Source organism: Sus scrofa, chromosome 9 (assembly GCF_000003025.6).
Source record: "Sus scrofa isolate TJ Tabasco breed Duroc chromosome 9, Sscrofa11.1, whole genome shotgun sequence".
NCBI lineage: Eukaryota > Metazoa > Chordata > Mammalia > Artiodactyla > Suidae > Sus > Sus scrofa.
The window spans coordinates 36,323,544-36,346,215 of NC_010451.4; the positions used below are offsets into that span (position 1 = coordinate 36,323,544).

The 22,672-nt window shown below is 42.4% G+C and overlaps 2 protein-coding genes across 5 annotated transcripts in view; one reads left to right on the forward strand and one right to left on the reverse strand.

Annotated features, from left to right (window-relative positions):
* SLC35F2 (solute carrier family 35 member F2) overlaps window positions 1-17,818 on the reverse strand; it is a 98,303-nt gene extending 80,485 nt beyond the window's left edge. For 2 of the 3 annotated variants that reach the window (XR_002335623.1, XM_013979350.2), the window contains exon 1: window positions 17,609-17,818. Coding sequence is in view for 2 of the 3 variants with exons in the window: in XM_013979350.2 (XP_013834804.2) it covers window positions 17,609-17,718 (110 nt within the window). In the remaining variant the exon portion in view is untranslated. The remainder of the gene's footprint in view (window positions 1-17,608) is intronic. The other variant, XM_013979349.2, reaches the window with a different exon arrangement.
* The window catches only part of RAB39A (RAB39A, member RAS oncogene family), a 62,352-nt gene continuing 57,475 nt past the window's right edge, over window positions 17,796-22,672 (forward strand). The window contains exon 1 of one of the 2 annotated variants that reach the window (XM_021062738.1): window positions 17,796-18,176. The gene's annotated coding sequence lies outside the window, so the exon portion shown is untranslated. The remainder of the gene's footprint in view (window positions 18,177-22,672) is intronic. The other variant, XM_003129824.3, reaches the window with a different exon arrangement.

The following is a 22,672-nucleotide window of genomic DNA, read 5'->3' on the forward strand; positions in this document are numbered from 1 at the left end:
GATTGAACCCGAGTCTTCATGGACACCAGTCAGGTTCATTACCACTGAGGCACAACAGGAACTCCTCTGGCAACTTCAATCATCACAATATCATCCCACAATCAATAAAAGGCAACCGATATCAAGTCCTCTAGGAAATTAGAGTTAAGCAAATATACACACATACCCTCACACAGACAGAGAGGTGTAGAGAGAGAAAATAGCCACTTGAGGTATTTGAAGGTAATCTCACATACAGCCTGGAAATCTGCAACCTGTCCCAGGGAGTGGATCTATCTCAGGGATGATCAAAAATAGTTTATACCTGTGTCTTTTCAGGAGCAGGATAGCCTTTCCAGGAGTACACCACTCCTACCTAGAGACTCCTTAGTGGAAGCAGTGCAACCTGGCAGGCAATTGCAACAACCCATGGGGCCCTTTATTACCACCTTCTTAATTAATGGTCTCTTTTCAATTCAGTAAATATTTTTTTAGGTCTTGACACTGCATCAGGCTCTGGGAATATAGAAAAATAACAGAAAGAGACCTTGCCTTCATGAAATTCACTATACAGCAGTGAAGAAAAACAGTAAGGAAACAATTGGTGCAGTTCCTGCTGTGGGTTAAGAATCCAACTTCAGTGGCTCAGGTCACTGTGGAGGTTCAGGTTTGATCCCAGGTCAGCGCAGTGCATTAAAGGATCCAGTGCTGCCGCAGCTGCAGCACAGGTCACAGCTGGGGCTTGGATTCAATCCCTGGCTCAGGAACTTCCATATGCTGCGAGTACAGCCAAAAGAGGAAAAGAAAAAGAAAGAGAAACAAGGGGGATGGGACCTAACCTAATCTGAAATTTCACACATAGCTTTCCTCGTGAAGTGATATTTCATCTCACGCAAAGAATGAAGTTGTACAAGTTAAAAGAGAAAAGGAATAGGAACGGCTCTCCTATTACCCAAAAACTGGGTTCACTTCTTAGTGGGTGTTGAACCAAGAGACACAGCCAAGCCAAAGGGTGAACAAACGAAGGATTTACTACCTGCAGTAAGTAAGGAGAACACCAAGTATCTTTCCCAAAGCAGTGCCTCCCCAGCAGCAAAACTGGGGAATTTTTAAGCTAAGGGTATGTGCGTCATGAAGGGGTTGAGCAAAGAATTCAGCATAGAATTGGGACAAAGACTGACAGAATCCAAGCTTTAGTTGACTGCAATCTTGAGGGTCAGAAAAGGTTAATGTGGAATTCCCTGGTGGCCTAGCAGTTAAGAATTCAGTGTTTCACTGCTGTGGCTCAGGTTCGATCCCTGGCCTGGTAAATTCCATATTCCATGGGTACAGCCCCCCACCCCCCAAAAAAAGAGAGAGAGAAAGGGTCAACATCATCATTCCTTAGGTTCCAGTTGATCTGGTGGTTGAGGGCTGGAGGGGAATTTCAGTTTTGCAAAACAGCCCAAGAATGTGCTTCAGGCTAATCTTTACCATCGAAATAGAACTGGGAGTCTTTGTGGGGGAGGGACAAATTAGGAGTTTGGGATTAACATGTACATAACTACTATATGGAAAAGAGATAGCTAACAAGGACCCACTGTATAGCACAGGGAAATCCACTCAATATTCTTTAATAACCTATGTGGGAAAAAGAATCTGAGAAAGAATGGATATATGTAAATGTATAACTAATTTATTTTACTGTACATATGAAACTAACACAACATTGTAAGTCAACCATACTCCCATAAAATTTAAAAAACAAAAACCAGGGAGTTCCCATCATGGCTCAGAGGAAACGAATCTGACTAGTATTCACGAGTACACAGATTTGATCCCTGGCCTTGTTCAGTGGGTTAAGGACGCGGTGTTGCCGTGAGCTGTGGTGTGGGTTGCAGACGTGGCTCAGATCCCATGTTGCTGTGTCTGTGCTGTAGGCCACAGCTACAGCTATGATTGAACCCCTAGCCTGGGAACCTCCATATGTCATGGGTGAGGCCCTTTTTTAAAACACACACACACACAAATAAATGTGTGTTGAATGACTGTGCAGGGTAGGCATGACTGCTACAAACTCTTGGGTTGAAATGGCCCCTTCAAGGTCATTCAAATCTATCAACCTAGCTCTCAAACTCTAAGCCGTCCCATAGGATTCTGAGTCTTCTAAATAAACACCTGTTTGTTCAGTGACTTTGGGACAAATTGCAATCTTTTTTTTTTTTTTTTTTTGGCAGGGCCACACCTTTGGCATATGGAAGTTCCCAGGCTAGGGGTCGAATAGGAGCTACAGCTGCAAGCCACAGCCACAGCCACAGCAATGCAGGATCCAAGCTGCATCTGCAACCTACACCGCAGATTGCAGCAAAGCCGGATCCTTAACCCACTGATCGAGGCCAGGGATCGAACTTGTGTCCTCATGGATGTTAGATTAGCAAAACAGCTCTAACTACAAGCCAAAATTTGTTTGAAATGTTGTCGTATATCAATCATTTATGTAAGGTTTTTCCTCGACAGAGCCATGTTTAAGATAAAAGCAACACTCTTTAAATTGTTTATTTTTTCCTCCCCAAATGTGTAAGTAAAACTGATGTTGCATTAAAAAAAAAAAAAAAAACTGGAATTCTTTATAACTGACTTATTCTTTGCTATTGTTACTTCTCTTGCCTAATAACTGTTGCTTGTTCTTTTGTTCCCTTGAGATCACTAATTACTGAGACCTGTTAAAGGGCACTGTGGCCTGGCTTAGATCCCAAAATGGCTTAGGCCTAAAATGGCTTCTCTTTTGTCAAGAAAGCCATGGCTAGTCTCCCTCTCTAGCGACTCCCTACCCTATCTGCTTATAGTCCTTATCAGAAGGAATGGTATTGTGAATTCTCCAGCATGACTGGAGCTTAGAGATGCAGTTCATCCAAAGAAATTAGCAGCCGCCATGTCTCTTTCAAACCTGCAGCACACTTGAAAAGACTCTGGCAATTCTTGGCTGATCATTTCAAACACTGACTATGTGCAAAAGGTGTGGGTTAGATGGATTGAGAAAAGATTTCCTTGACATTTTATGAACCTTTACTTACATTTTTACCACATTCCGGTGGTCTTTGGGCTCTGAAGCTGTTTTTTTTAATTGGAAATAATTTGGGACTCTATCATCAAATGCAGCAGGCAGAATAATGTCTCCCTCAAAATGTCCACACCCTAGTATGTGTGAATAGGTCACCTTATAAATGGTGCGACATTTAGATATAACAAATACATATTTTAGTCTTGGTTCCTGGCCAGATCCTAAAACTCTTGTAAATTCCTAAATGATAAGCACCACCTTTTTTTTTTTTTTTCTTTTTTTTTTGGTCCCCAGTTCCTGAAATAGCTCCAGTGATAAAGGTGAAAGAATCATCTTTTGTTATTAATAACAGGCCCTTTTCAACCACACCAGAGTTTACATTAATAACATGACTTTCAGAAAGCTTCAATGGGGGCTGGTTGCCAGGGCACCTAGCCATCAATTAGAAGGCTAGAACTTTCAGGTTCACCCCCAAGGAGGTGAAAAGGCTGGAGGCTGAGTTAATCACTGATGACCAATGAGTTCATCACTTGTGCCTACATAAAAAAGCATTGATAAAAACCCTAACCAAGGGTTTCAGAGATCTTCCAGGTCAGTGACCACACTGAGGTGCTGGGAAGCTCCAAGGCCCCTCCTCCATGGCTCGCTCTATGCATCTCTGCTATCTGGCGGTTCCTGAGCTGTATCTTTTTATGATAAACTGGCAATCTTAACAGCAAACTTTTCTTGAGTTCTGGGAGCCACTCTAGCAAATTACCAAACCCAAGAAGGTCATGGGAACCTCGGATTTATAACTGGTGCACAAGGTGACAACCTGGGACTCTTGACTGGGGTCTGAAATGGGGAGATGGGGAGCGTAAATCTTGTGGGACTCAGACCTTAACCTGTGGGGTATGTGCTAACTCCAAGCAGTGATATCACTAAATTGTAGGACACCTGATACATGTCTGCAGAGCTGGAGAAGTGATTGATGTGAGAAAACTAGCCCCCACACATATCTGCTGTCAGAAGTATTGAGTTGAGGAAAATGCAGGTTTTTTTCCTTAGGCATGGCAAAAGGGACCTTGCAGATGTGATTATGGTTAAGTATCTTGAAATGAATCCTTAAAGGGAAGAACATTCCCAGCTGTGGCTGAGGTAGCTCTAACTACTGAAGAAGAGTCAGAGGCAAGGTTGCTGGCTTTGAAGAGGGGAGAATAGGCCAAAAGCCTAGGAATGCAGGTATCCGCTAGAAACTGAAAAAGGCAAGGAAACCTACTCTGCCTAAAAGCTTCCAGAAAAGAACACAGCCCTGCTGACACAGGGCTTTTAGCCCAGTGAGACCTGTGTCAGATTTCTGCCCTGTGGAACTGTAAGATAATAAACCTGTGTTGTTTTCAGTCACTAAATTTGTGATAATTTATTATGAAAGCAATAGAAAATATACCAAGTCAACTTGGTTGTGTATGACACTTTAAAACAATACTTGAATCATAATGTTATTTAACTAGTTACATTCATCCCAATAAATGGTCTTGGCGCAAGATAATCACATCAAATAAAAAGCCTATTAAATAACTGCAGACGAAACGGATTAGGAGCCATGCTAGATTAAAACACTTTTTTCATTTGCTAGGAAGAAAATGAAACCATGCCATCAGGCCAGAAACTATGGAACTAATTTTATGCAAACCAACAACAGTGATTTTTCTTATATATTATGTTCTGCATGGCTCTTAGATAGTCAAGAATTCAGGGAAAACATTTAATACTCACCCTTTATACAATAAAAGGGAGACAGGTGCCAGTCACTGTACTGAGCTTTTATATATATTAACTTACTGGATTTTCATACAACCCTAAAACATATGTATCATTTTGCCAAAGTTCAAAGTCTTTTAACCAAGTTCATACAGCAAATAAATAGTAACACTAGATTAAAATCTAAGATTCTAAAGCCGGGAGTTCCCTGGTGGGCTAGTGTTTAAGGATTCAGCATTGTCACTCCTGTGTCTCAGGTTTGATCCCTAGCCCAGAAATCTGCACATGCCATGGGTGCAATTAAAAATAAAAAATTAAGTGAAAAATGAAAACCAAAAAAGATTCTAAAGACTGTGTTCTTTCCATTCCATGATGCTAAGAAAATGAAATAACTGTGGGAAGAAAGAGAGTAAGAAGGTTGCCCAGTTCCAGAATAAAGACCTCTTAATTCCTACAGCATTTGCACTGTATCCTCCTCCCCATTTTCTACCTTCTGTCTGTAGTGTTTCCATGTCTGTTGTATTTGCTTTACCAGATTACAAATGCAGAAACTGTATAATGGATATTTTTGCACTTCCTCCTTATATACCTTTCCACACACTATCTAGTACTGTTACTATTATTGTTGTTACTATTGTTACCATTACTATTACTGTTGTCATTACTATTGTTATTGCTTACAGTAATAATAATAATAACAATATCTAACACTTGGCAAACTATGTACCAAGTAATGTTCTAACAATTTCATTGTCCTAATTCATTTAAACCTCCCAACAATCCTATCAGGTACTATTTTCATTGCTATTTATAGATAAAGAAACTGAAGGACAAGACAGTGCTTAAATAACTTGCCCAATATCACACAGATCGTAAATGGCAGAACCTAGAGAGCAGTCCAAGCATAATCACTGTTATATTGGATGCACAATAGCCCCCTCTCCTTTATCAAGTGGCAGTCTGAAATGCAGATAGTACTGAACTCTACGTATACTATTTTTTCCTATACATACCTACCCATGATAAAGTATAATTTATAAATGAGGCACAGTAAAAGAATAACAAGAGTAACTATAATAGAATATGACAATTATAACAATAAATTGCATAAAAGTTACATGAATGTGGTCTCTTTCAAAATATCTTATGGTATAAATTTAATGCCTTGGAGTTCCTATCGTGGCTCAGTGGAAACAAACCTGACTAGCATCCATGAGGACACAGATTCAATCCCTGGCCTCACTCAGTGCGTTAAGGATCCGGCGTTGCCAGGAGCTATGGTGTAGGTCGCAGACACGTCTCGGATCAAGCGTTGCTGTGGCTATGGTATGTATAGCTGTGACTACAGCTCTGTTTTGACCCCTAGCATGGGAACCTCCTTATGCCGCAGGTGCGGCCCGAAAAAGACAAAAGACAAACAAAAAATTTAATGCCTTTTCCATCTTAACTAAGCACTTCTCACACACTGTGGCCATAGCTTTTGCAGTTTCAGATACAACAACACTAGCACATGTTTTTTTCCCTTTTTCACAATTTCACAGATGGTCTTAACAACCTCAACAGACAATTTTATTTACATTATACCTTTTCAATTAAAGGAAACACACTATGGCTTATCTGGTTTTCTGAATTGCCAGCATCACTGTTCTTGCATGTGGGGCCATTTTTAAGTAAAATAAGGGTGACATGAAAATAGACACTGTGGATATCATAACCAAGACGGCTACTACACAAGTAATAGGAGGGACAAAGGGAGGAGTCACATGGCAGGCAGGATGGAGCAGGTGCACAGGATTTCATCACACTACTCAGAGTGCACTGATTTAGAACTTGTGAACTGTTTCTGGAATTTTCCATTTAATATTTTTGGACCTAGTTGACCAGTGTAACAAACTTGAGGATAGGTAGGGATACTACCTGCATCTATTAGGGACTCGAAAAAACCTTTATTATCCTAACAAAACTGTGGTGGCTTATTTAAAATAACTTTGTGCCAGATTCCATACTAAGTGCTTATATATGTTGTTTCATTTAAATCTCACAAAAACTCTTTAGAGAAAGAGATTATGAGTACAACTGAACAGATGAGAAACTGCATTTGAGCTCTTCAGAGAAGTTAAGTAACTTGCCTAAGGTCAGAAAATTAGTTGTCTGTGTTTTTCCCATTCTATGCACTCCTGGATAAGAATAAAAAATAAAATATATAATATTAAGGATTATGAAAACATGCAAGGGAGATCAATTGATACAAATTACCCTGCAACTGGGCATTAACACACCCATTTGATTATATGTTCTATAATTATTTTAATAAGTGGTATTCTAATAAGAGGACATAAAATTTGTTTGTGGAGTTCCCGTCATGGCACAGCAGAAACGAATCCTGAACTGTGGTGTAGCATCGATTCGAACCCTAGCCTGGGAACCTCCACATGCCATGGGTGCAGCCATAAAAAGCAAACAAAAAAAATTTTTTTTAATCTGTTTATAATATCCTTCTTCTGTCCTCCAATTTTTGCTTGGTATGAAACACATCCTCAACCCACTTATTCTCTTTGGACACAGGTCAGAGGAACTTGAGTCCCACCCTCCGGTGGGGGATGCAGCACGAACTGCGGGCAACACTTAGAGGATGTGGCCTCCACCTCCAGGATCCTCCCTCTCCCCGGGCTCCTGTGTGCAAGTTCTAAGAGAGTCACCAAGGGGAACGCGCTCCCAAGGTCAGGAACAGGAGCTCAAAGAGGGCCGACAAGTTAGGTGCAGGGATGCGGGGTGGGGAGAGTGAGAAGGAGGGGATTAGCACTGGGTAAGGTTGTGCTGCTGTTTCAAGAGTCTAGATGGCTAGAGTTTACGGCCCTGTGACGGATGCACAGCCTTCCCTCTACCCCACCCAGTCTGGCAAAGGCACCAAGAAAACAGACTAACCCTGTTCTCAATCCGCAGCCAAGAAGCCACAGCCCATAAAATTGTAAATCCCTAATACTGCCTGCCTACTGAGGCTGAGGCCAAATAGGAAATTCTGAAGAACTTTTTTTTTTTTTCAACCATTTGGAAAATCTAAAAGTACATCCCTTGTGGATTACAGAAACAAAAATACAGATTTCAAAACTTGACGGTTTTGTTTGTTTGGTCTGTTTCTTTGGGGGTTTTTGTCTGCTTCGTGTGGTTTAAACTGTAAAATCTAATTCTCAACCAAAGACAATCAACTGGTCTGCAGTTAGAAGAATGAAATCGATAGCGACGGTAAAGCACAAATAAAGAGACAGGCAGAGAGAATCCCACTGTGGTTTGGGTTCCTGGCTCCAGCCCCTTCTCTGCTCTTGCGGTCTGGCCCTTTAACCCTCCCTGAATTCTGTGAAGTCATAAATCCTTTTTCACCTCCGACAGTGGTAAGCTGGTTTCTCTGCTAACAATCAAACTAATATACTATTTAAACACCAAAGAGGCACCAAAAGAAAACAGGACTCTAGGTTTGAATTACAAAGTTCCTGGGGACCTGGCCTGGAAGGGAAACGGCGGCGGCGGCGGCGGCGGCGTAAGAGAGATTTCCTGTGAGTCACGTTAACCTTTCAACACTCCACAGGCCTCAAACGAGAAAAACTCACTCCCCTCCTTAATCTGATTCATTTGCTCCTAATCTACACCTGCCAACTCTTAGCTGCTCACAACCTTTTCAACTGAACCACCACTATCAGGCAAGAAGTCAATGAGCATTCGTGGGGAACCTCATAAAAGCCCCATTTTTTTCAATTCTCAGATAGTATTTTTAAAATCCATGTAAACAGCACTGTGTATAAAGACACCATTTAACATAAAAGTAATGGCAAAAGATGGGTATTTCACAGGTAATACGGGTATTTCAAAAGTAGAAACAAGGCCAAGGAATATACACAGAGACACAACTTCATTAGTGATCAGGGATATGCAAATTAAGAGAGATTTTTTACATTCAACTGTCAAAAATTTTTAAATCTGATAATATTGTGTTAGAAAGAATATTTGCTTCATAGGATTTCTCATACTCAGCTGATGGGAGTATAAATTGATACAATTACTTTGGAAAAAGTTTGGCATTGAGTTATGAAGTAGAACAATCGCATACCCTATAATCCGGCAATTCTTCTCCTAGGTGTATGATGTGTGCATGTGTGTGTATTTAAGAAGCTCTTACATGTGATCAATAGGTGACATGTAGAAGAAAGTTCCTAGAAGTCATGTTCACTATGGCAAAAACTTAGAAGGCTAAATGCTCATCAACAGAATGAATGAATGGAGTGTGGTATATTCACAGGAAATATTATATAGAGCCAAAGGGAATGTTTTGCAGCATCAGACAACAACATAGATGAATCTTAGCAACCTGATATAGGAGGGGTAAATAAATTCGAACAGATTATACAGAGCATGATATATCTTTTAAAAAGTAAAAAAAAAAAAAGACAATAATAATAAATACTTTTTAGAAATACACACAAGTACAAAATTATGTATAAAAGTGAGAGAAATACACGCAAGTACAAAATTATGTATAAAAGTTAGAGAATAGTAAATACTTTTTAGAAATACACACAAGTACAAAATTATGTATAAAAGTGAGAGAAAGGGGGAGTTTCCATTGTGGCTCAGCAGGTCAAGGAAGCAACATTGTCACTGTGAGGGTGCCAGTTCAACTCCTGGCCTGGCTCAGTGGGTTAAGCAAGGATTCAGCGTTGCTTCAAGCTGTAATGGTTTCAGAAATGGCTCAGATCCAGTGTTGCCACGGCTGCAGTGTAAGTCTGCAGCTGCAGCTCGATTCAACCCTGACCTGTATGCCACAGGTGTGGCCATAAAAAGAAAAGAGAGAGAGAGCAAGGGATTGGTGAAAGGAGAATTCAGGATGATGGTTATCTCTAGCTGGGCAAGAAGGGAGCTAGAAGAGGGGATGACCACTAGGTAGATGAAGATTACCACCACAATTCCAGTTTTAGGGCTGGTGGCGGGTATATGGGAATTTATTGCATTAAAAAACTAACCATTCATGGGCCAACAATGAAAGAGTGCCATGAGCCAGGGATTATGATTAATCCACTTCCATGCAACTGGAATCTAAAAAATAAATGATGCTCCGGGAAAAGCATTATTCTCAACCTGTGACTTTATATACTCTCTGGCAGCCCTGGGGATACAACGGCTGAGAACAAAAACCCCAGGGGGGAAACTGTCCAAGGCCTGTTTTTTTCTGTTCTCTGCCCAGCTCACAGGAGGCAGGGTCACTAAAGTGGTTAGGAGCACAGGCTCTGCGCCAGGCTGATTTGGGGGAGGAGACGAAACCTGGCTGCTTTCCTTACTACTCTGTGACTAATCCTGTTGGGAAAAAAGACTTAACCTCTCAGATCCTCAGCTTCCAAAAGTGTCCAATGGGGAATGGAGCCAGCAACAACAGTATGATACTTAAGAGTATTACTGTAAGGGTTACAGGAGTTAATCCACGAGGTCCAGGAATAGTGAGGGTGTTTGAGGTACTTTAAGTAAAATTTACTCAACGAAGACTGGCTTTTATTATTATTTTTATCTCTGGTTTGATACCACAATGAAAAGCTTAAATATTCGGAGTTCCCGTCGTGGCTCAGTGGTTGACGAATCCGACGAGGAACCATAGGGTTTCGGGTTCGATCCCTGGCCTTGCTCAGTGGGTTGAGGATCCGGCGTTGCCGTGAGCTGTGGTGTAGGTTGCAGACACGGCAGATCTGGCATTGCTGTGGCTGTGGTGTAGGCCAGCGGCTACAGCTCTGATTGGACCCCTAGCCTGGGAACTTCCATATGCCGCGGGAGTGGCCCAAGAAAAGGCAAAAGACAAAAAAAAAAAAAAAAAAGCTTAAATATTCTTCTAAATACCCTGTTTCGCAATAATTCTGAGAAGCTCTAAATCACACAGCACAGTTATTACTAGCCTAAGCACTCAGTTGAAGAAACTGAGTCAGTACATTCTTTAAATACTCTGGTTTCCGAGGAATGACTAGAGAGATGTTTGGAACACAAATGTGGTTTTTCATGGAATCTTTCTCTGCATCATTAACATAAACAACCAAGTTTTGGGACATATCACTTTATTTGATGACTTTAATTAACAGAGATTCCTGTATGGGATTGGCATATGCACACTGTGGTATATGGAACGGGGAACTGCACAGGGGACTTGGCCCAATAAGTCTGTGATAACCTACATGTGAAAAGAATCTGAAAAGGAAGGGAGATGTGTACATGCATAGCTGAAACTTTGTTTTATAGCAAAATTACCACAACATTGTAGATCAGCTATAATTCAGTAAAATTTTTAAAAATAAAAAAATTTTAAAAAAGACCCCTGTAACCATCAAAAAAGTCCCCCAAATCTGTAGAATTAAAGTTTTTATAACTTATTAAAATGAAAAACATTTTTTTCAGATTTGAAAAGCATTTAATTTCAATGAACAGCATTTTATTCCTTGACAATACCCTCAAAAGAAAATACATTAATATACTTTTTTCATTTTGCATTTTTTTAAAAAAAAACATTTAAATCTTTAAACAGGGCCTATTTATACTTTACCTACAAGCAATTCGAAGAAACTGGGTTACCTGGTTTTTATAGTGTTAATAGGTTAGCAGTCATAATTTAGAAAGAACGTAGGCTTTTAGAGATATGCTCAGTAACAGAAAAAAATCACATGTGATAACTGTGAAAAAAAAGTCAGAAAAAATAAGACAAAAAATTAAATGGCCCTGAGCATATTACTACCACGCAGCAGAATAAAATTCATAATGATGATCCTGAGTCATGAAGAAAAGGTATGTTAAACGCACTATGTTTACTAGGCAAGTAGCCTCATATATAAATTTTAAATATACCATAAAGACTTCTAAATAATGGGATTTTTTTTTCCTGGTAAAATATCCAGGATTATTTGCAAATGGACCCACTAAATAATTCAATGAGTAGGCCTACCCTAGAAAGTTGTTTGATACAAACCAATTAGATGTTGAAGAACTGTTGCACAAAATTATGAATAAATTAACTAACAGAAGTAACTAATTCATTACATGAACAGCACCACTTAGTTTTGTTTTGTTTTTTTTTTTTTGTCTTTTCAGGGCTGCAGCTGCAACATACGGAAATTCCCAGGCTAGGGTCAAATCAGAGCTGCAGCTGCCGGCCTACAGTAACGTGGGATCTGAGCCGCAGCTGTGACCTACACTGCAGATCACCACAGTGCCCACTGAGCAAGGCCAGGAATGGAACCTGCATCCTCATGGATACTAGTTGGATTCATTACTACTGAGTCAAAACAGCAATTCCTGAATTTAAAAGTAAATTTTAATACTTTAAGAGTGAGTTGAGGGAGTTCCCCACTGTGGCGCAGGAGAACAATCAAATTTGTAGAGACAGAAAGTAGAATGGTAGTTACCAAGGGCTGAGGGGGGAGGGGGATTTCCCAACTTGCCCCCATAAAGGATCCTGAGGAACCTCCAGGAAACCCAAGAGCTCCAGCAGTTTGCAAATCACTGGCACAGGTGATGGGAGGAAGACAAAAGGTTGCAGCCTGATCGTGGTGCAGTGAGATTTCTGAGACAGTATAGTGGTCTGGTTTGGAATCAAATGAAACTATCTCTACCCTGCCTCTTACCAGCCATGTGCCCTCAAGCAAGTTATTTATCTGCTCTCAAAGGTACTAAAAAATCTTTTTATAAGGACTGTTGAAATGTTAATATTATGCCTTGATAGGGGGTAAATTCTCACTTGATGGCAGATACCGATACCCTTTAGTTTTACTTGGCTCAATCTGGTTCCTTTGTAATGAGATGACTGGGGTAGGTGGAGGCATGAATGGAAGCTACAACAAGACTCCAAGTAATGATGAAGGCCTGAAGTCGTGACAATAGGGATTGGAGGGGGAGGTGGATCCTTGCTGTCAAAATGGGAAAAATATAAGCACAGGTGGCCATCTCATATTCCTCAGAACCAACCTGAAGAAAAGAACACAGATAAGGAAGAATAACTCAGAGTTGTCCAGAACGGGTCAGGGGGAGGGAGGGCACCATACTCTGGAGCAGAGAACAGCCAGAGGCCAAATGGAAGGCTTTTAAAGTCCACCCTGACCACTCCCTTGCAATGCAGTACTGCCAGTCCCTTTAACAACTCCCTGCAGTATTGAGAAGCTCCTGCAAAGGATCAGCCAGGAACCGTTCCTTCACCTACCCTCTCCAAGCTCCTAAGGCCGCAACCTAGAGAGACTGCCGCTTCCTTCTTCCAGAGCAGCTGATGACAAAGCCATGGTCACAGAATAGCCTAATGGAGGGGCACCGACCAACAGCAATCAACACTCGTTCTGTAATGCCCACAGGTTCCCTGTTCTGGGATTCATCCCCTCCCTCCTACTTAAAGTCCCCTGGGGAGACTTGGATCCCAGCCAGGCCATTGGCTCTTCCCCACTACACGAGGTGACAGTGTTGTCCATGGCTGCGAGTCAGAAACTGAGTGTCCATCCCTGGAGGACCGTGGAAACACATATACTCTGCAGCAGGTAGCTAGAAACCGTGCACTAGGCCAGTGCTTCTCACCCAGAGGTGATATTGTTCCTCAGGAGACATTCAACAAAGTCTGAAAAGATTTTTGCCTGTCACAACTCAGAGGTGGGGGGGTGCCCTCCTGGCCTCTAGAGGCTGGAGGTCAGGGATGCTGCCACACCCTGCAGTTTACAGGCCAGCCCCCAAAGCAAAGAATTATTGACCCAGAATGGCACTAAGGCTGAGACTGAGAAACACTGGACTAGATAAACAAAACATGACTGGATAATAAACATATAGTGCTGAACAAAAATTTATTTTTTTGTTTTATGGCCGCACCTGCAGCATACAGAAGTCCCCAGGCTACAGGGTCAAATCAGAGCTTCGGGCCTATGCCACAGTCACAGCTTCAGGCTTATGCCACCAGATCCACGCCACATCTGTGAATTATGCCACAGCTGCAGTAACACCGGATCCTTAACCCACTAAGTGAGGCCAGGAATCAAACCCACATCCTCAAAGAGATTATGTTGGGTTCCTAACCCAGTGAGCCACAACAGGAACTCGTAGAAATTTTTTTAAAAAGAGATGTGATTATAAAATTTCTATTTGGAATTAAGGATTCATTTAGTTAATCATCCAATATTAACTGTGTATTTATTTGCAAGGTAGGCACCACGCTTGGCAGAGAATACAATAGTGACCAAAAGTAGATTGGATTCCTCACCTCCTAAAGTCTAGTAGAACAGGCAGATGTTAATAATCTTACAAATTAAAGAGGGAAGGGGGGGAGATATTTTGGAGACCGGTGGGATCCAGAGTTCCCTAATCCCCCACTTGCAAAGGCCACAAAAGGTCCTTCAACTTACATCTTTGCTTAAATAACACAACAAAACAATACCCTTCAGCAGGGCTATATACCAACTTAGGATTGTGTTGCACACACACTAAGTGCTCAACAGATGTCTACTGAATGAACAGATGAAGGCTAAACATCACTAAATGACTCTTTCAGAAGTTTCTGGACCTTAACCTTTGAAATGAGGAAACCAAACAAAAAGAAAAAACCAAAGGGCTAGGCCCTTTACTAGACCGTAACAAGAAGTACACTGACCATCTGCTACCGTTCATTGCTCCTCAAAACCGTGCCCTCCTCACACCAAGCTACTTGCAGTTCCTTGAGCAAAACACCCTGGCACCTCTGTGCCTGAACTGTCCTTCCTCACCTAATCCACCTGGAAAATTCATTCATGCTTCAAATTCCCAATCACCTTTTCTGTCGAGCTCCCCAACCCTACCTCACCCTGGTGGACTTCACCTCTGGCTTCTTGCCATCTGTATTTTGTGCTCATCTGTACAGCACTTATCATAACTTCTTACCATCATCTAATGATGAGCTCTCTTGGGAACAGGAACTACATCCTATTCATCTTTACAGCCCAGAGACTAGTCTAGAAACCTAGAGCACCACAGATGCTCAAGGTTTGTCACATGAAAGAATGACTGAATGAACACATGTCCTGTACTGTGCTACCAAAAAAAGGGGGGTTAAACTCTATACCCTCAAAGAGCTTACCATCTATTTGATGGGAAAAGAATATGGGAAAGAATAATTAGTAATTTTTGCTAGAGATATAAACTCAATAGTCATTACAAGAAACATAATTTTTTCATATTTGCATTAGAGTATATGTTAGAATGTAAATTGCTAGATGGTAAATATACAGTTATTTAAATATCCTCTCAAGTATTCCTGGAAATCCATATCCTCCTGTCATAGCATTTGCCATTATAATAAGTTGATAGCAATAAATGACAAAAGCCAAAATTACAAGCAGACTCCACTTGGAAACCTAGAGTGCTAGTTATCACAAATGCCTGGCATGCAGTAGGTCCTCAATAGAACTTTACTGAATGAGTGACCCGATATTCTTATCATAGAGCAAAGTAACCTGTCCACTACTGAGGCCCACTGCTGAGGATATACTCAGGAGCTGGGGTTACCTAGAATATGTCCTTCTCATAATGAACACAGAACCAGCTCAAGGCCCTAAACTTTCCCCTGTTGTTTAGTACACACTTCCTAAAAGAGCTATTATTGCCCCCTTTTGGTAAAAGGTGTGGAAAACAGCTGTGTGGTCACAAACTATCTCTTTATCTTCCGTCCACACAGATGATAACACATCTATCTCCTCACCAACCTCTCTCGACCCCTTGTGGTTCCCCGGCCATCATTAGGAATTCATACAATGAAACTCGAATTTAAGGGATGAATTTTAATACTAAGAGTTTAAAATACTGAATATAAGGAGTACTGGATATCTAGTAAACTGCATTTTTTTTTTTTTGATTGCTAAGTCAGACAAGGAGAAACTGAAAAAAAAAAAAAAATCATGTCTGGACAGTTGCCAAAAGAAGGGCTAAAAACCTTGACGAACAAAAGAACTCTGCCAACCAAAAAAAAAAAGTCCAGCACAAGACCCTCAGAATAAAGATCAATGAAGGGTAGAGTGTACAGAGTATGGCAGAATAGAAAGGAAGCCTCAAGAACATTTGTCATCCCTCATTCATTCATTCATTCATTTATGGGGTGGTGGGAAATACAAAAATTTAAAAGACTCGATTCCTGCTGTTAAAGACTTCATCAGGAATGTAAGATGCCCAAAAATAGCTATCACACAGGAAGAAAGTGAAAATCCATTAGGGAGGTACACAAAAAGTGTGTCCAGACACAGAAAAATCTCATATCTAGGAAGCTATTAGATAATCCTGACTGGTATTCCTGGTAAAACATATCAGACTTTGATAATATTAGTACATTAGGAGAAAAAAAAAAATTGTTACTAATCCTTGCTAAACTGACCTGCCATATCATCTGCCCCATTATCAGGGCTGCTGTCCTCGCCTGGAGTAACACCACATCCTCCAATCACCTGGGAATGGAGAGCTGACAAGGGGTGTGAACTAACCCCCACAGAGTAGTACCATGAACGCCTGTGCAGTCAGCCACTTAATCCTCACAATAGCCCTACAAGGTACCCACTCTTATTATACTCATTCTACAAGTAAGAAAACTGAGGCACAGAGAAGTTAAGCGAGTTGCCCAAAGGTCACCCAGCTGCTAAGTGAAACAATTATGATTTGAATCCAGAATCTGTACCCTTAGTCATTACACTACACTGCCTCCCAGCTGAGAATTTATGGTTAAATTTATCAGAAATACTGCATATAGCTGGATAATACAAGGTAATTTTTGGCCAACTTTCCCCTGCTGTTTAAAACTATACTTAACTTACATGATAAAAATACATAGTTATTGATCTATTTGAAAATGATATGGCTTTTTAAGACAGTTTTCATAACTTTTAAGGGAAAATTCGCTTCGTTAATAAATAAATAAATAAATAAACCCACAAATGCCTGTTTCATGAGGTGCCAGTGACCAAGGAGTAGTTAAGGTCAGTTTAGACTGGGGCTGGCAGGCATCACCCTGTACAGGTCACTGCATGGCCTTGGGGAAATTGCTTAGCCTTCTTTGTTTCTTCATCTGCAAAGTAGGATTAACAATAGTGCCATCTCATAAAGTGCTAAGGATTACATGATATTACCCATATAAACTGCTAAGCACGGTACTTGATACAATGAATGCTCAATAAACGTTGGTTTTCATTACTCAGGTCCTGAGTTATCTGTCTCTCCAGGATGCAAGTTGTCCAGTAACCAAAGAAATACTTTCCCCATCCCTGAGTCGCTGCCAACCCCCTGAGCACATTTCTGTTTCCCACAGAGCACCGTGACAACGTGAGCAGGCTTCCCTGGACCCCGGCTCCGAAGGTGGCTATGCCGCCTCGCTCAGCCTGGGGAAGGAGGCAGGCTGTGGACCACCTCTGGCTGCACCACAAAACTCAAACCAGATTTCTCACTTGGGTGAACTCAACTGCTAGTGGAGGCTCACCAGCCCAGCCTAACGCGCTCGGCAGCGGAGGAACGCGGGCGCCGGCCCAGGAAGGGAAGCTCGCCCATCTAGCAAGCGTACACAGCATCCGCGGGCCTTCCCCGCTGGGAGGCCACCTGGGACCGACCTGACAATACCAACAAAGTGAATTCACCTCAAATCCTGTGAAATACGTTCCCGGGGTTTCTAAGAGGAGACAAGGGAGGGGCGCCGAGCGCTTGGTAAAGAACGACGTCCCTGACGCACATGTTGAGCCGCCAGCACCAGCTCCCGAGTCCGTGCAGCCCGCCACGTGCAAGCCCGGGTGCTCCCGCCGCCCCCACCTTCCGCCCCCCTCTCCCAGCTCACCAGGTGAAGAGGCCCCCACTCACCAGGTGAAAAGAGCGCCCCGGACCCTGCGGAGCAGGCTGATGGGCGCGCCCTCCGCTGCCTGCGCGGGCGGCCGCGGGGCGCTGGGTCCCGCCGGCGAGGCGGCCTCCATGGGAGCCCCGCGTCTCCGGCGCCCGGAACCCCTCAAAGTGCCGGGTCCGGAAGACGGGAGGCGGCGCCTCCGCTGCCGGTGTGGGCTCGGCTCGGCCGGCTCGCCCTGCGCCCGCGCTCGCTCGCGTCCCCGCGCCCCTCGGCCGGCGGCTCCTGCTTCGGCCAATCATGAGCCGCGCAGCCCCCGGGGCCGACTACATCTGCGGATACAACCTGGCACCTCCGGAGCAGGAGTTGGAGGAGAAATGCCCTCTTCCTCTTCGTCTTGGCAGTGGGGCTTCTGCGTAGGGTGAGGAGACACCCAAGAGGCGGTTCAGGTTCTTACGGTTCCTTATCTAAAATCAGCACCTGAGGTGAATCGAGGTTATGCCACCTGAAAAGCAATGACCTTTGTTAACTGGGGAGGACCGACTGACCCCTCCTTGGACCTAGTCTCCCTCCCTCTGACTATCGTAAAAGGTATTTCCTATAGTTCTGTTTCTTTTCTTCCCTATCTTTCCTGTCCTTAAAGAATCCTGGAAACATGTTTCTGTGGTGTCTCCTCCTTAAGGACGTGTTCGGTTTGCCTTTCGATGCAGAGATGTCTCTGAGGTGCCATTGAAGGGGCGATTCCAACCCGTAGGCCACCCTTCTGAGGCTTGTGTGGACTGAAGAGAGACTAGGAACTGGGGTCTGGAAGTTCCTGGATAATGACAGAAGGACGTGGGTGGGTCTGGTAGACTCCTGCTTCCAAAAAGGAGGAGGTCAAGAAGACAAAAGAAAAGGTGTTAAGACCATTCCCCACCACCACCTCCTTCCGTGCAAGGTCTGAGGGGCGGGGGAGGAGGCAGGTTGAGGAGACAAGGGAGGGGCGCCGAGCGCTTGGTAAAGAATGACGTCCCTGAACCCCAAGTTTAGGAGCTACAGAAACCCCAAAGTTTAAGTGAAATGATTTTTTTTTTTTAATTACGTGAGATAGGGAAATACTGAAAACTAAAACCATGGTCATTCATAGAGGGATGACTGAAATATTATGGTACAATCATATCGCGAAAGGAGAACATTAAAAAGAATGGAAAAGAGCTATACCCGAACTTGGAAGGATTTTTTTCTAGCTATTTTTGAGTGACAAAAATAAGACGCAGGAGTTCCCTCCTTGGTGGCTCAGCGGGTTGAGGATAGGACATTGTCACTGCTGTGGTGTGGGTTCGATCCCGAGCTCTGGAACTTCCGTATGCCAGTAGTCCAGGTCAAAAAAATAGTAAGATGCAAACAGTACATTTAGTATGACCTCATTTTTGTCAAGCAAACAGCCCATTAAACTTTACATTGACAATGCTGAATTTTACCTGAGCCCTGTGCTCAGGGAGGAAAATGGTGGTTAAGAAACCTCCCACTCTTTTGCATACTGCAAAGAAATGCCCTTCCCCACATGACTTAGATCTAAGTTTCTTTTTGACCTAGGTCAAGGCCAGATAGACCCTCCAACTTCCCATCTTTTGACTCATTATTGGTGGAACTGAGTGTGCCCGCTCACCAATCAGAGCAAAATCTTGTTTACCACACTGGTTAAACTATCATCCTCCAGGCCTGGGAACTTTCACCTACTTTTACCTACCTCAACCAGAGTCAGCTGTGTAACCCTCATTAATAGGACCCTCTGAGAATGCCGTTGCCTAAGGGAAAACATTCTCTAATCTACTATCCAGTCAAGCCACCCCTTTCTTCTTTTCTTTTTTTTTTTTTTTTTTTTTTTTTTTTCTGTCTTTTAGGGCTGCATCAGAGGCATATGGAGGTTCCCAGGCTAGGGGTCGAATCGGAACTGTAGCCGCCAGCCTACACTACAGCCACAGCAATGCAGGATCTGAGCTGCGTCTGAGACCTATACCACAGCTCACAGCAATGCCAGATCCTTAACACACTGAGTGAGACCAGGGATCGAACCCACATCCTCATGGATGCTAGTCAGGTTCGTTAACCACTGAGCCACAATGGGAACTCCAGTTATGCCACCCTTTCATTCCACTTCCCTTCCAGGCAGGAAACAGTTCCCCCTCCAGTTGCAAGAACATTCCCTTATACCCACCCAACCCCACAACAATCCATTCAAATAAAGTCTCTCCTAAATTAGATTTTTTTTTCTCTCCTCACCCCCTCCCCCCGGCCCAGCAACTAGCAGAATTTACGAGGGCCAGAGAGAGAACCCTCACCACAGCTGCCACTCCAGCCACAGCAACAACAATGCCAGATCCTTAACCCCCTGAGCCATCAGGGAATGTCCAGATTTGTTTTTTATTTGACAATATGTATACGGTTATGTGAGCATGGAGAAAAGTGTAGGATACATGTTATCAAAAGTAACCTTTAAAAACTTAAGGAATGCAGAAAGAAGAAAAAGAAAACTATAAAAAAATTCTACGAGTTCCCTTTGTGGTGCAGCAAAAACGAATCCAACTAGTGTCCATGAGGATTCAGGTTGGATCCCTGGCCTCGATAAGTGGACTGGGGATCTGGCATTGCCGTAAGCTGTGGTGCAGTTCGCAGATGTGGCTTGGATCCCAAGTTGCTGTGGCGTAGTTCTGATTCAACTCCTAGCCTGGAAACCTCCGTATGCCATGAGTGTGGCCCTAAGAGGCAAAAAATTAAAAAATTTAAAAACTCCCCGTATGCCATGAGTGTGGCCCTAAGAGGCAAAAAATTAAAAAATTTAAAAACTCCAGCATGGGAGATCTGGTGGTACAGCAGGAGGTTAAGGATCCTGCATTGTCACTGCAGGGGCACAGGTTCCATCCCTGGCCCAGGAACAGGAACTCCCGCATGACAAAAACGAAAACAAAAACCTCCAGCATGTATGATATAGTCCTTTTCATATAAAAATGTGTGTTTTATTGAAATACATGAGATTAAAAGGTGGGTTTAGATGTTGTGGCAGGCTGAATAATATAACCCCCCCCAAAAAAAAATCCAGTTGCTAATTCCTAAAACCTGAAATGTTACTTTATAGAAAGGGACTTTATAGGTGTGATTAAATTACAAGATGGGAAGATTATCCTGAATTATCTGGTGGACAATAATGTAGTCACGGTGGGTGTCCTTATAAGAGGGAAGTAGAAGGGAGATTAACAGCAGAAGAGAAGGTGATAAGATGATGGAAGCGCAGATTGGAGTGATGTACTTTGAAGATGGAGGAGGCTCCACAAGCCAAGGAAAGAAGGCAGCTGCTTGGAGGCTTAGCGCCTGGAGAAGGAAGTAACCCCCCTGAAAGCCTTGCTAGAGCCCAGTACTACTGATTGTGGACTTTGACCTCGAGAACTGTAAGAGAATAGATTCCTCTGTGTGTGTGTGTGTGTGTGTGTGTGTGTGTGTGTGTGTGTGTGTGTGTGTGCGTGTTTTGGGGTGAAGTGTGAGGGGAGTTGTTTGTTTTTTTCTTTTTTCGGCATATGGAAGTTCCCAGGCTTGAGTTTAAATGGGAGCTGCAGCTGCTGCTGGCCTACACCACAGCCAAAGCAACACCAGATCCAAGCCCAGCAGCTTGCAGTAATGCTGGATCCTTAACCTGCTGAACAAAGCCAGGGATCAAACCCACATCCTCATGGGTACTAGGTGGATCCTTAACCCACTGAGCCACAATGGGAACTCCAGATTTTTGTTATTTTTAAGCCACTAAATTGGTTGAAATTTGTTACAGCAGCCATAAGAAACAAATGCAGATGTTTATACACTAACTTGTAAGAGATCATGATGTACTGTTAAGTGAAAAAAGCAAGTTGCAGAGTTGCAGAATAATTGTATGATTCCATTTTAGTAAAAACCAAGTTAATATCTTTATATATACATGTACATCTATATACATATTTTTATTCTCACTTTGTGTTTGTATGAGCAAAAAGAAGAGTGTGAAAGAATACACACCAGGCTATCGATACTAATTTAAGTCATGGAAGTAGTGGGAGTTGGGGAGGGGATTTGAGGAGGAGAATAAGGGAGAATTGTCTTATACATCTTCATTTTGTGTTTCTACTGTGGGTGTACACTACTTTTGCAGTCTGTAAAATATTCAGTTAAGTCGTTTTTCAATAGGCCATGTTTGGCTCAACATATTACCCTACAGGAAAATGGGCCAGGAAATATAGATGGCCACTAATGTGGATTGTAAAGTAATGGACAAAGTTATATGTATTTTTGAAACAGAAAATCCTCCTCCAAAAGTAGTGATAGTAGTATTGCTCTAGCATTGCTCCAAAATGAGCTCACCCCCTTACTGAGGATTATTGACCAGTCTATATTATTTTGGTATGAAGACTAAAATACACTGAATGGCTTTGTGGACACTAATTCACAAGTTTTTGTCAAAGAAAATTTACTGGGAAAAAAAAAACTTAGATACTGGAGATATTTTGCATATAATAACCTTATTTCTTATAAGTACTCCAAAAAGAGCTACCACTTATTAAGCACCTACTGTGTGCCAGATACTTTATGTAATTTTCAATCCTTTTCCAGTTTTCTCTTGTTATGTATCAAATCACCCCAAATCTTAGTGGCTTCAAACAACAATCATTTTATTATCTCTTGTGGTTTCTGTGGATTGGAAATTTAGGAAGGTCTTGGCCAGGTGGTTCTGACTCAAATTCTTTCATAGAGTTGTAGTCAGAAGTTAATTGAAGTTAGAAGGGGTGGGAGTGGGGATGTTGGGTATAGGGGCTGACCAGCGTCTCTCTCTCTCTACTTAGTTCCATGTGGTTTCTTATAGTAGGCTAATTTGAGCTTCCTCACAACCTGGTGACTTTAGGGTAGTGGATCTGCATATATGGCAGCTGTTTTGCTCTCCGAGCAAGTTCCTAAGAGAAAAAAGCCAAAATATTGTGGCTGTCCTCTAACCAAAGACTACCATGAATATGCATGTAATTAAGTTGAGTTTGTTTCTTCTTGCGTGAAGGGGAACAAACCCATGGGAGAGTTATTGGATTTCTCAG